Genomic DNA, 14726 nt, shown 5'->3' on the forward strand with positions numbered 1-14726 from the left:
GATTATAGCACCGTTGTTACAGTGCCATTCAAGAAACACCCTCCACCCCATCATTACACTAATGGGAATCAAATCTTTCTGCTGTACCGTGCTAGACACATATCAGTAATAATGCATCCTGATCTGTAATCTGTAGGGAGACAAGGAATCTTGTCTGTTATCAGCTGGGGATCCTGGGTAATTTCCTGCCTGCATGGCCCTTAGCATATCAGGTCTTCCTAATGATTAAACCTGCCTGATGAGACAGGTGCATTTCATACGCTGTAAATTATGTCAAACACATACTCTCCCCATTGTTACATTGAAGAACGACTATTTCCCACTGGCCAGCCATTCAGCAATACTCATTAGCGCAGAATCAGGTCTGATGCACAGCTTCTGGCCGCTGTAAGTGCACATGGTGTTACTCATGCACTCTGCTGCTAGCACAGCTCCTTGCTCAACTCAAACACACACAAATTGGTGTCATTGTTTCTCCTACAAACTCTTTCCTGTTTATTGTGAGAACCGCCCCAAGAAGCAGATTCCTCCTACCTGCCCAGTTGGATGGATGGGAGAACTGCTTGCTGCTCTGCACGGTTTTCATGGCCTCGCCGAGGGCTGCGCTGGCTTTCATTCCATTAAGGAGGGAGGCATAGAAGGCATGCACAAACATTTTGGAAGCGGCCACAGGAACAGGCCAGAGTGACACCAGGACACACTGAGCCCCAGCAGCCAGGAATGCCCGTGTCAAGCCAACGACCCCATCAGCAGTGACTTTGCTGTTGGACTCTTGGTAGGAGCCGAGAACCACTAATTTGACAGGAAGCCGCAGATCCAGAACGTCGGCTGCTGTGAGCAGGAACTCCTGGAGAGGAGGGCAGTCTGAGATACTCTCCACATCACTGGCATCATCCTGCATCCGGAGGGATTCTGGAATTGTGTAGGGATTCCCAAAGGAGCTCTTGCTACTGGCTGGGTTACTATCAGTGTTGGGCGTTAGGACCAAGGCAGCCAGCTTCCAGGAAACATGGGTTGCAAAATGGACACACTCTGCCTGAGTGAGTGCGCTCATGACCCTCTCTTTCGTTGCCACGTTGCCAACCAGAGGCTGGCAGCCAAGTAATTCAGATACCATATAGGCCTCCTCTTCTGCAGAGGGCATAGGCCCCCAAAGCCATCTGTCCATCACTGCTGCAGGGAGTTTGGGATTTCCTATGACAGCTGCCATTGAGGTAGAACTGGAATAAGCAGGAGCATTCTTCTTCAAAAGGGACTAGAAAGAGAGAGAGAGAGAAAATAGGGGTCAAAGAACGGTGTGTTGTAGCCGTGGCCCTGCAAGCGTCCTGCCTCCCCACGGAATGTCTGGGATGGCCGGGGCTCTGTAACAGTAAGATGGTTTTATCATTAGAACAATGCCTTACATTTCTTTAGCCCCTTCCAGCCAAGCTGTGCTCATTTACATACCAACTCCATTCAGGGGGAGGGCAGGATTACTACTTCCTTTTCTGGGGAGAGGAAATGGATCCACAGAGAAGGGAAGTGACTTGTCCAAGGTCACACTGGAGGTTTATGGCAGAGCCAGCAATATTAACTAAATCTCAACTTCCAGCCTTGTGCTGTAACCACAAGCCCATGCTTCCTCCTCAGTCCAGTCACTCCGTACAGCACCCCAGTAGTTTAATTATCTAGTCTGGCATTGGTGAGCTCTGGTAACGGGGATTCCACAGAATGAAAAGGTCACTTACCTGGTGCAGTAACTGGAGTTCTTAAAGATTTGTGTAGTGTGGGTGCTCCATGTCATGATATGCGCATGCCTATGTGCTCTTGTTTGGAGATTTTCATCAGCAGTGTCCGTGGGTCCATGCCTGTGCCCTAGACAGCCTTGTGCCCCGATCTGAGGGGAGAGAGGGATGGGTGGACCTGCCACCACTCCCAATCCTTCTCAAGCATGGAAGTAGAAAGAGTCAGACTCCAAGGCGGGGGGGCACCCATAGGGACACACATGTCAAAGAACTCCCATTGCCATACAAGGTAAGTAACCTCTCCTTCTTCGAGTAATGTCCCTATGGGTGCGCCACATCAGGAGACTTCTGAGAAGTACTTCCATCATGGAGAAGGGTGCCAAGGAGGTGGATTCAGTTCAGATTGTAGAACAGACTCGCCGAAAGCCATGTAACTGCATCCAGACCTGACAAGAGTGTACTGCTAGGAAAACATGAACCCAGGACCAGGTGGCTGCCCTGTCAGGATAGGTATGTTTTTCAGCATGGCTACTGTGCTAGATTGATCTCTGGTGGAATGAGCAATGACTCTTGGAAGGGGAAGCAAGGGGTGGACATGTCAACACCTTGTCATGATGAAATACCGTATATGGCGAGTCAGCCATCAAAGCTCCAAGCTCCCCTATCCTCCTCGCTGAGGTGATGGGTATGAGGAACTCAGTCTTAAGAGATAGATGAAGGCGGGAACAATTCAACATACGTTCAAAGGGGGTTTTTCTCAGGGCATTGAAGACTAAGCTGAGGTCCCATGGTGGAGTTGGTTCCTTGATGGGAGGGAAGAGGTTGAAGACGACTTTGATAAATCTTGTTGTGTTTGGGTGGGTGAAAACGGAAAACCCTTCCAATGTCACCTGAAAGTGAGACCAGCCATTCGCATGGCACTGTTGTAGCCGGTGTTGCAAGGTATTTACATACCAGATATGCTAAACATTTGTATGCCCCTTATGGTTGAACCTGTATGCACTAAAATTTTACATTGTTTTGTTTCTGAGTGAAGTTATGTACAAAAAAAAAAATTGTAAGTTGCACTTTCACGATTGAGAGATTGCACTACAGTACTTGGATGATGTGAATTGAAAAATACTGTTTCTTTTATCTTTTTTACAGTGCAAATATTTGTAATAAAAACAATATAATAAAGTGATTATAGTACACTTTGTATTCTGTGTTGTAACTAAAATCAATATATTTGAAAATGTAGAAAAAAATCCAAAAATATTTATAATAAATTTAACTTGGTTATCTATTATTGTTTAACAGTGCAATTAAAACTGCAATTTTTTTAATCGTTTCACAGTCCTAGTTGCCAGCATAACATACTATGTTGCTATGGAGGATAGCCTCCTGAGTGGTCCATTTTCCTTGAGCTGTGAGGTTCTGGGAGTGGGCACCCCAACCTATCAGGGAGGTGCCTGTAGTGATGATTCTCATGGGAGGGGGTTGCAGGAACAGAACTCCTTTTGTGGATCTTCTCACCAACTGAGAGACTGAAGTACCCTCTGAAGAACCGACACTTGTTTGCACTGACTGTGCTTGTTGAGGGTATAGACAGTCATCAGCCAGGCCTGAAGACACCAAGACTGTAATCTTGCCAAGGGTGTCACAAATGTACAAGCTGCCATATGACCCAGAAGTTGTAGGCAAGGTCATCTTCTGGTTTGCGGGCTTTGAAACAAGGTTGGACATTGTGGTAAATCTGTGTTTGGGCAGGCAGGTATGCCCTGGCTGCGGAGGAGTCCAGAGTAGCCCCGATGAAGTCTCTGCACTGAGTGGGTATGAGAGTAGATTTTTCTGTGTTGAGGTGGAGGCATGGAAAAGAAAAAGGGCTTTACTGTCTGAGTCTGTAGAAATGAAAGGCCTTTCAGGAGCCCATCATCCAGGTAGGGGAAAACAATTATTCCCATCGGGCAAAGATGGGCTGTGGTGACTGATAGGACCTTGGCAAAGACTCTTAGGGTGATGGAAAGGCTGCAGGGTAGGACATGATACTGACAGTGATCCCTACCTACCACGAAATGTAGGACTCATCTGTGTGAGGGGTGCATGGCAATATGAAAATAAATATCCTGAAGGTTGAGGGAAATGAACCAATCTCCCAGATCCAGAGAAAGAATTATTATTGCTGTGGTTACCATTCTGAACTGCTGATCCTAGACGAAAGTGTTCAAAGTCCTGAGGTCCTGAATTGATCTCCATCCCCCATCGCTTTTCAGGATCAGGAAATACCTAAAGTAGAACCCTTTTTGGATGAAGTCCAGTGGAATGAGTTTGATCAGCCCACTGATAGGAAGAATTGTATCTCCTTTCTCAAGAGATCCTTGTTAGACGGGTCCCTGCAGGAGGACAGGGTGGGGCACAAGAGGGTGGTAAGGAGGTGAACTGAATGGAAACCACCTCCAGGATCCATCTCTCTGAGGTGATGAGCTCCCAGGAAGGTATAAAATGGGAAAGAGAATTCCCATAAGTGTGGAGGTCGGGGAGGTGCAGCATAGACTCTGAAGCGGAAGGTAGGTTGTGACCCTTGACCAGTTTGAGGACGTCACTGGTGGGGAGGTTGCTGTAAAGGAGGGCCCTTTCTTATGGAATCTGGGCTTCTTCCTGAGGGTTTCAGCCAATTGTGGGGGGGGGGGGGGGCAGTGGACTGGTGGGATCGTTGAGCCATCTGCGACCTTCTGTTGTTTTCTTTTTGTCGCAGCTGTATAAATGGCCAGAGATCATAGTGTCGCCTGAGAATCTTTTAGAGAATGGAGAGACCCATCTGTGGTGTTAGTAAACAACTTGGGTTCTGCAAAAGGAAGATCTTTGACAGTATTTTGGACCTCCTTGGAGAGGCCAGAGGACTGCACCCAAGAAGCTAGGTGCATGACTACTGCCATAGCCATGGGACGCGCAGCTCTGGTGAAATTGTTCTCTCTGATCCTGAGGCAAGTGTTCAGTAAAGGCTGAGAATAATTTGTGAAGACACACTTTGCCATCAGTGCTTGGTAACTGGCTACTCTGAATCGCAAAGAAGCCAAGGAGTAGCTCTTGTGATCAAGAAGGTCCAGTCGCTTCAGCTCTTTGTCAGATGGTGCTGAATGGAATCTGTGCCGTGTGCTCCTCTTATTTGCAACCTCAACAACCAGATTGTTGTATGTAGCCTGCGAGTAAAAATATTCTGAGCCTCTGGGTGGAACACAGTATTTTTTGTCAGCCCGTTTGCATGTCAGTAGGATAGTAGCTTGATTTGCCGTACCAGGCATGCTAGAGCTAACCACGTCATTGATGGGAAAGGCAATCCTGGCTGGGGGGAGATGTATGTCCACCAGAGAGTGTTGCAGTTCCTGTATCTCCTCCAACAGAATTTGTAAACTGTCCACTGTACATTTCATCAGGTCTTGAAAGGCCTTGAAATCATCAGGGTAAGATGGTGGAGGAGACATGATCTCCACCTCCATCTGGTGAAAAGAAGGACTTGTGGGAGGAAGGTGTTTCTTCCTCATCAGCTGATTCCTCCTACTCAGTGAAATGCACCGGAGGGGCAAGGCTTGAGGTAGCTGGTTGTTGCTTTTGATATTTTTCTTATGAGACCGGAACCGATAGAACTGGTCGCTGTAGGGGGCCCACAGGTTCAAACATATCCTCTGAGGTGGGGCATAAGGGAAAAGGGGAGGGCCCCAAGGTTGTCCTTGCCAGAGTCTCTGGATATATTGCCTGCTGGGAGTTTCCTCCTCAGGTTGGGACCTCCAGGGAACGAGGCAGAGGACCCTACTATAGACACCTCAGAGTCAGATGAGATATCATCCCCCATGTCCATCAGAGGGGCAGAAAGTGCAGGTACCAGAAATCAAGTCAGTACTGGGCCCCAAGGAGGTACTTGTACCTTTATCAGTACCTACGTTTGATAGTTGGCTGGTTCATGAGGCAGCACCAGGGGAAGTCATGTTGGTACCCACTGGAAATCTTTCTCAGAACTCTCAAAGCGTCTGTGTGGGGACCCTGGCATAGATAGAGGGTAAGTAGGTTCTGTAAAATGAGTTGGTGCCTGTGGAGAGTGTTTCTCAGTACTGGTCAATAGCTGTGATTCATGCTCTTCCAAGGTGGAACACAGGCCTGGACAGTCTAGGCACCGTAGATAGGGATCCTCAGGAGTCAGTATGTCAGGTGGAGACAGTACCGAAGAATGATTGGTATGTGACGAGGATTTCGTCAGGACTCTTATGTTTTGAAGGTACCGGGTCCGGCGCCAAGGTTGATGGCACTTTAGGAGGCTTCTCAATACGCGGCTTCTTTGCCAGTGCTGTGAAATCAGTACTGGAGGGGATGGGCGCCTCAGTGATGCCTGTAGTGGGATGTGAGGTCTCCTGGGGCACAGATGGGGGGTGGGGGATTAGGGGACTTTTCCCTTCTCTTATCCTGTTCTGGAGAATGGGTCATGTCTTCTTTAAAGGTCTGGGTGGTGCTGCAGCGACTTCAGGGTCTTTGCTTACTGCCAGAACAGAGGTGGTGGGTGGGTCTGACATAAAGGGGGATGATTTGGACCCTGCGGGTCTCAGCAAGCGAGCTCTCCATTAACAGGGGTTTTAGTCTATCCTCCCTCAACCTCTTAGATCTGCTCTTAAATCCTGAGCAGCTCTGACATTTGGAGGGGATGTGAGACTCCCCAAGGCAGCGGAGGCAGCTTGAATGTCTGTTGCTGCAGGGGGAAGACCTGTGGCAAGTCTGGCAGGGTTTGAAGCCTGACATGTTGGACATAACCTGCATTTCAGACCTCGGGTTGAGGCTCGAGAAAAATTGGGCAAAAGGAGTTAGGGGGACCTCTCCCTCCAACAGAAACTGCGCTAAATATCAGAAATCATAAGAGACAGGCGTACCTGAGCCACATGGCCTAGCTAAGGGCAGCGCAATGCTCCGTCTCAAGCTGCAGGTGGCTTAGCAGGAACTGGAGTGGTGGCAGGTCTGTCCCCCATGAGGGGCCTGAGCGTGTCTAGGGCGCAGGTGTAGACCGCTGGACACTGCTGATGAAAATCTCCAATGAAGAGGACATGGGCACATGCGTATCTTGAAGTGGAGCACCCGTAGGGACACTGCTTGAAAAAGAATCCTTTTCCCACTGACTAATCGTTTTTACAGTTAGGAAGTTTTTTTATCCCATTCAACATAGGTTTTTCCTGTTGACCTTGTTATATTTGTCAGTTTATGAAATTTAAGGAATCTATTATGAGCTATTTCTGAAGCAATCAGTACTGTGAAGGGTGAATGAACCAATTCCTGCTTGTAAATCCCTTTGGGATGTTCAGGATGAAAAGTGCTTTACAAAGGATGAAATAAAAATAATTCCTTAGCTGGCAACAGCTGCAGATGACACAAAATTATGTAGGTTAGTCAAGACTAGAAAAGACTGTGAGGAGCTTCAGAGGGACCTAACCAAATTAGGCAATTGGGCAGAGTTCAATAAATATTTCTTTTCTGTTTTTGGAAAGAAGCAGGATGATATATCACATGAGGAGGAAATATTTTCCATTCCATTAGTAACTAAGGAGGATGTTAAACATATCTTAGGGATAAATACTTCTAAATCAAAAGGCCCAGATAACCTGCACCCAAGAGTCCTAAAAGAGTTGGCTGAGGAAATCTTTAGCCTGCTGATAATAACTTTTAACAAATCTTGCAATACAGGGGAAATTTAGGAACACTAGAAAAGTGCTAATGTTGTGGCAATATTCAAATGTGTGGAATTATAGCGTATAAGTATCTTCTTGGGGAGCAAATACCAGGTACTGAAGGGATCTTTAAGCTAGCTGAGAAAGGCAGAACAAGAATAATGTCTGGAAGCTGAGGCCAGACCAATTAAAATTATAAATTAGGCTTTTTTTTTTTTTTTTAAACAGTGAGCGTGATTAACCATTGAAACAAAAAACTACCAAGGAACTGGTAAATTTTCCATTTCTTGATGTCTTCAGACTGCCTTTCTGAAGACACGCATTGGTCAAATATAAGTTATTGGGTTCAATACAGGTGTAACTGGGTGAAATGTAATGGTCTTTGATATACAGGAAATTAGATGATTTAATGATCCCTTCTGGCCTTAAACTCTATGAATCTATATCTAGTGGCTGATGAAGTTCACTGCTGACAAACACGAAGTAATAGACACTGAAAGGAATTATGTGAATGATCCATATGCATTGCTGGCCTCTAAATTAACTGTAGCTGGGTGTCACTGCAGTCAGGTCAATGGAAACTTCTGACCAACAAATGTGCTGTGGCAGATCAAGTACTGGCCAGAGACAGAGACAGATTGACTCCTGGGGGCTAATCCAGAATAGGGAACTGCAAGTCATATTCATCAACAGCAATGATAAAATCAGGCCCATCCTCCTATTTAGACAACTGTTTCACACGGCAATAATGCAGGATGTACCATGGGACTCTGTTCTGAGCAATCAGACCAAGAACTGTGGCATTCTTTGATGGTATGATGTTGGCCTTGAACTCCCCATAGACTTTTGGGTTTTTAGAAGCAGAAGGTTATTGCCATATATCAATGAAAATGGTATTTCCTCAGGATTTGCTTAAAGTATCAGCTTTGACCTGTGCCCTCAATGTCATGAGAAATCAGTGGCCAACGCCACAGGGGAACAGGCAGGCAAACATATGAGCAGATTGCTAGGATGTGATTAATTCACCAGGGAAACTCAGTTTAAGGTCACTCAGTCTGCATGGGAGCTCAACCCACACAGAACCTGCAGTCTAGCTAAGAAAGAAATCCCAACCACTGCCTCGCCATGATGTGTGATCTCCGTGGGGTAGGGACCGCGCCTGACTCCGCTCTGGAAAGCGTCGAAGTACGCTGTGGATGCTCAGCTCATTCAGCACCAGTGCCCTGGAAGTTGGTCGGTTTGTGATTTCCATTTTTGTAGCCGCTGGAAGAGACAATAATCCCTGCAGCTCAGTCTGGGGCCCTTGCAGGGTGAGCCTGTATGGCCTGGAGCACTTCAGCTCTCACATGGCATGGATGGGGCCCTGCATGTCTCATACCTCACAGCAGGAGCACTGAGAGCATGGGGCTGGAGTGGTACCTTGGAGTTGGGGTTCAGTGACTGGATAGATGGTACTGCGACGAGGCTGAAGCGCTCGTAGAGGTACTCATTCGAGGAACTTCCTTTCAGGAGAGCGAAGGGGATAAGGTACAGTTCTCCCTCTAGAACTAGTATCAGCTGGCGATGGCGGCCGACTGGACCACTGGAATGCATCAGACCCTGAAGAGGAAAGACACACAGGTAGCTCAGTCTCCTTGTCTATACAGCCAAAGAAACATTCCATGCTCAGGCCCTGCTGTAAGTGTCAGGCTTTCTAGCTCCCAGAACCAGCAAACCTGAAACATCTGTTTTAAAACTGCTATTCAGCAGAGCACATTGGACCTCGGACGCAACACCTATCACCCTGGCATGTTTGCACTGATTAACAATTCATTCCTGAACAGAAGATCTCTAGCCAGATGCACTGGACTGGGTTCTACATCTTTGCTGCAAAGATCTCAGTAGGCACAAGCAGCTTAGTGTCAGTGAAAGTTAGTGAATCTCCAGCCTTGTCGTAATATAACTACCATTCCCACTTAAATTCAAACCTTCCTATCCACCGAAGGATGCAAAGGCTCACACTTGGTCTCTGCCTCATCACTAGTCTCCTAAGCCACTTCTGAAACTATTTGCTGGCTCACTAATCCGGACTTGGTCCAGAAGTTGGTCCAATAAAAAATATTACCTCTCCTACCTTGTCTCGTTAATATCTTGGGGCCAATACGGCTAGAACAACATTGCATAATCTGGATTTGGTTCTTTGAAAGTTGCTAATCCCCTCTCTTGCTATGCATAAAATGACTAGCCGCCCCTCCCACCTCCACATACATTGGCCCCATGTGATGCTGTATGTAAGGATATGACCATTTATATCATTAATATTGCCACTGTTAGACAATTGCAACAAATCTTGTACAAAGTATACCATTTTAAGATGTCAATGGAAAAATTATGATTTGCTGAGTATGATTATCGTGTTTGTATGCATGTATCATCTTTGTATCTAAAGTTATGAATATTGACTATGTACCAGTATTTCAAATGTGTTTGCTCCTGGGGTAACACCCACAAGGTAATTGACATCCAGTCTAGCCAGCACATTCTGAACGGCCCATTCAAATTGATGGCCCATTCCAGAACATAGTGGGCCATAGAGCTTGTCCCAGCCTGGTGAGCCTTCCTGTGGACACTTTAGCCAAAATACGGGTAATGGCTGCTTCTATGAGTCATCAAAGCACGCAAGGCCATGTGACTTGCTCATGTGACCCTGGACTCCATCTTGTGCCTATAATTTTCCACAAACTAAGACTAAGAGCCGTCCCTCCACATGGGAGAAGGTAAAAAAAGTGTCCATTTTGCCTCTTTCCTGCTCTGATCTCTGGACTTACACTAAAAGTAGCATATTGATTATGAACTGAGGACCTTCCAATCTTTTGGAAGTTACCAGAGACTTTACAAGCCAGGTTCTGTAACATCACTGCTTCAAACCTGATACAAACCTGCAATGATTGTATGTATTTGATTTCCTTAACCATTTTAACTCTCTCCGTATTCTTTTCTCTTATAAATAAACCTTTAGATATTAGATACTAAAGGATTGGCAACAGTGTGATTATTGGGTAAGACCTAAGTTATATATTGACCTGGATATGCGGTTGATCTTTTGAGATAAGAAGAAACCTTTGTTTGATGAAAGTGGTTTTCAATGGCCACTCATCATTAAGCCTAGTGCCTGGGTGGGGATGCCTATGGACACTGCAGTTTGGACTTCTTTTTAACCAGTGTGGTGAGACAGAGGTTTACTTTAGTTTCTGGGCTGGTATATCTAGTAATAGAATAACCACCAGTTTGGGGTGATTCTCCCCTATTTCTCATCAGTTTGTCCTGAATTTGGCATCTTCGGCTGTGACCCACTGAGGCATGGTGACACCCTCCACACAGAAAGAATATGTTCTTTTGTGCTGCACCACTGGAGCTTGTGAAGCACTTTGGATGAGTGAGTGGGGGCTGGGAGAGCGTACGAGGGATTGAGGTGCACAGGGGAGAGTGGCATTGAGACAGCTGGTCAAAAAATGGAAAGGTTTTGCATAAACATGTTCCGGAAAGAATTCTTTTGCTGTCAAAGTTTGAAATTTTGATGAACATTTCAGTTCACTAGAGAGCAGCAGGTGGGCATCACCAATATTTTACAGCTGCTCATTAGTATTTCAGCTCAGTAAAACTTCTGCTTGCAGCCTGCGTGCAGCAACTGGAGAGGGCACTGCATGTAATGGGAATTCTCTGTTTCTCATTCCCCTTGCTGCCCAGAGGCTGTGGCGCTCATCCTTGTTCGTTTCCTGCACATCCTCTCTGTTGCATTCTGTATGTTCCCTTAGCCTCAGTCCTCACATTTGTGACCTGTGTGCTGCAGGTTTCATCATTTACATTATTCCTCAGCCAGATGGCGACTGACACTGCCCCATGCAAGAGCCACAATGGTCTGCATTTTTAAATAGCTTTATTTTGAGAACCTTCCCAGAAAGAATTGTAAAATCCATCACCCCCATAAGTGGGGGTGGATGGGTAAAATAAATCCCAGGCCTCACTTCCACATGTCTGTTGTCAAGATACTCAACACTCCTCATTCTGATAGCACAAAGAAATGACACTATCAAATGCACCAGCAGTGGGACTCCCACCCAGAGATTCTGCAATTGCATGCTTAGCAGATGTTGAAACAGTAGGAACAGAAAGTTACAAACCCAAGCACTACTAAAAATGTCAGACAGGCACTTTGCCCTTCTCCACAAAACTGGGCAAAGCTTTTCGATACTGGCTTAGAATCCAGCCCTGAAAAAATTAGTGAGGGCAGGCGCCACCTCAGTTACTGTTTCCAATGAACCCAGGTCCTCAGGGTGCCAAGAACCTGGACAAGGCGCTCAGTTATAGGTGGCCGTTAATTCATTAGCTCTACTCATCTGCACTAGGATGTTAGGAAGACAACTTTCTCTCCCCCACAGAGTATGGACTCAACACATTTATCTGCTTGCTGTTAGTATCTCCTCTAATCTCCAGAAGGTTTAAATGGAAAGAGACAGACAGGTTGTCCTCAAACATAAGAACATAAGAATGGCCCTATTGGATCAGACCAAAGGTCCATCTAGCCCAATATCCTGTCTTCCGATAGTGGCCAGTGCCAGGTGCCCCAGAGGGAATGAACAGAACAGATAATCATCAAGTGATCCATCCTCTCTTGCTCATTCTCAGCTTCTGGCAAACAGAGGCTAGGGACACCAAAACAGACCAAGACACAAAGGGCACATACAGTAGCTGCTGCCTCTGGTCCTATTTAAGGATGTAAAAGTGAATTCCATTTTAATCATGTTTTATTGAACAAGACCAGAAACCACACCCCAAAGTGAGCAGCTCTGTAGATCACATACAGCTTGGAACAAGAAGCACTGAAACAGCATCTACACCACACAAACCAAAAGCAGCAAAACTGATCTCAACCACAAAACGGACAACAAATTGCTGAGCAAACAGATGCCTCAATGTTAGAGCAGCAGGTTTAGTATGGGCCTTTAAATCAACATTTTATTTAAACTTGAGGCCTTTAGCACATGCCCAGATGGGACTTTAGCTTCAACTTGACCTGATTTTGGAATTAACCAGTTCAACACATGTTGCTGTATTTCCCTTGAGACCTCTTGTTCTTCCCCAGGCGTGAGCCAGGTGTTCAGGATTCATGGCAGGATGGAGACCAGGGCTCAGGACTATAATTGCTTTTGAGTGACAGCGTTGGAGCTGCCATCAGACAGAGCGAACATCTGTTTTGACAGGAAGAAGACAGCTACTCATGCTGCTCAGCAAATGAAGATAAAACTGCCCCCACTCCATTCTGAGTGGAATTCTGAATGACGCTCCAAGCTCTCCAAACATTTACCTCTTCCTAATGAAAATCCTGGCTCCCGGACAAGCAGCACTGGACATGGCTTTCTCAAACATTTTGACTTGATTTGTATAGGTAATAACCTAGAGAACCTCTCTGGTTCCAGACAGATATATTGTTCTTGGGACGAATAACACTCACATTCTGCCTCTCTCTCAAATTATTGACTGACTTTGCCCCTTTTTAGATTCCTTGATTTAGAGCCAATTTCATTCTCCCATTCCCACTGAACTGGAGGCTGCAGGATCTCCTTTCTGGAAGTGTCTCTTTCCTCTTTCTGAACAGTTCATGGCCTGACTTGTCAAATGAAAAAACAAACCTCTTTGAATAAAAAGAGGTTAGAAAGCAATCTGCAATGACTGGGCCTGCATGTGCTGAGTAACCAGGAGGGAAAGGACTGGATGTGCGTACATTAAGAGAGATGGACTTGGTGCATTTTATTGCTTGTGCCAAGTTCTCCACAAACAGCTCGGATGATACACCTCTGTCCTGACCCACAGCTCCCCCATCCCAGGCCTGGGCCTCTTCTGAGCAGAGATTTCTAGTCATGGCATGCAACAATTTTTAATGTTGATAGCGGTACTTCAGATTGAGACCCACTGATCTCACTTCACTGATGACTTGAAGAGTAACAGGAATCTCCCGTGGGATTCTCTAAGCTTAGCTCACAGCCCACAGCAAAAACAGAGCAACATTAATAAGGGTCTTAAATTCCCTCTGGTCACCACCCACTGATGGAGGCAAGGCAATACCTAAGGAAGGGTAAGACACAAAGGAGGCAGGCTAGACACACAGGTAGGTGGTTAGAGAGAGAGCGAGAGCAAGAAACTTTCCCATGTGAAATGGGAATAAAACGGCAGAAGGAAAAGAGAGATTTTCTTTTAAGAGAAGTTAAAAATAGTCACTGACCTCGTGCTGTTTTCCTGCCCTCCTTGCAGCTCTCTAGCTCACCCCGCTCCACCGATGGGAGACAAAGATACAGGGTCAGTCACTCTGACATCCAGCTGCCTCAGGAGCCTTCCTGAGAAAAATGTCCTCTCCATTCTGACATATTGTTTACAAGCACCAACGGCTCCTTGAGGGAGGCCTCCCCCTGCACACTGCCTGTGGTGAACCAGCCTGCGTGCTCTGCAGCTAAATTTACCAGCCTCTGCTCAATCTTGCCTCTCTCTGCAGAGACCAAGTTGACAAGCAGTAGCTTCCCACCAGGGGGTTGTTGTTTTCCAGAAATGTTTTTTTTTATATATTCCGTTTGACTTACTGCTCCGGGAGCTTTAGCTGCAGGCAACATAATGAGACTATCTAAGCCATAGTGACATGTGCCTAGCAGAATTTTCCATTTGTATGGGAAACCCCCAGGGTTTAATATTTTTTCATGATAGCTGCATGTGTGTTAGGGAAACAGAAATAAAATTATGAGGCTCATTTGCATTTCACATACCTCCAAGAGCTATTTTCAGGGGCGAGTTTAAACAAAAAGAAGCTGTTCCATGAAAGCAATGGAGGCAAAGGTTTGAACGGCAAAGCCTGGGATCCTGTGCTCTGCAGCAGGCCAAGCTCACGAGCACCAGTGGCAGCCATGGGGTTCCCGGTCCCAGCTTATGACGGTGGCTGTAAAGGCCACGTAATTGTTTGCCTTGGCAACTGATGACTTGCTGGGAGTATGACTGAGACATTGGGCACCAGCAGTGGGGTCAGCCGCTAAAATGCTGACAAGCTGCTGGCCTGGGTGGTCCCTCTGCTTAGCGGTCACTGCGCTATGAACACCGGTGAGGCGCTGCCAGTAACAGGATTGGATAGCAGAGACGGAGCTGCCATTTGCTGAGGTGATGCATATATGGTCTGCCACCTCTGTCCATGCCCCATAGGATTAGTTACGTAATGCTGGGCAGCAGGGTCTCCAAGGCTTTATCTGCAGCCCCTAACCCCGGGGACAGCAGCCACAGGATACCCCGAGTCAATCCCATAAAA

The 14726-nt window shown here is 46.4% G+C and overlaps 1 protein-coding gene across 4 annotated transcripts in view; it reads right to left on the reverse strand.

Annotated features, from left to right (window-relative positions):
* TTC28 (tetratricopeptide repeat domain 28) overlaps positions 1–14726 on the reverse strand; it is a 430868-nt gene that overhangs the window by 17812 nt on the left and 398330 nt on the right. For all 4 annotated transcript variants that reach the window (XM_054006401.1, XM_054006400.1, XM_054006402.1 and 1 more), the window contains 2 exons: positions 8825–9004; positions 535–1255 (listed from right to left, as the gene is read on the reverse strand). In XM_054006401.1, coding sequence (XP_053862376.1) covers positions 535–1255; positions 8825–9004 — 901 coding nt within the window. The remainder of the gene's footprint in view (positions 1–534; positions 1256–8824; positions 9005–14726) is intronic.

Source organism: Malaclemys terrapin, chromosome 16, assembly GCF_027887155.1.
Source record: "Malaclemys terrapin pileata isolate rMalTer1 chromosome 16, rMalTer1.hap1, whole genome shotgun sequence".
In the NCBI taxonomy this organism is placed as follows: Eukaryota; Metazoa; Chordata; order Testudines; family Emydidae; genus Malaclemys; species Malaclemys terrapin.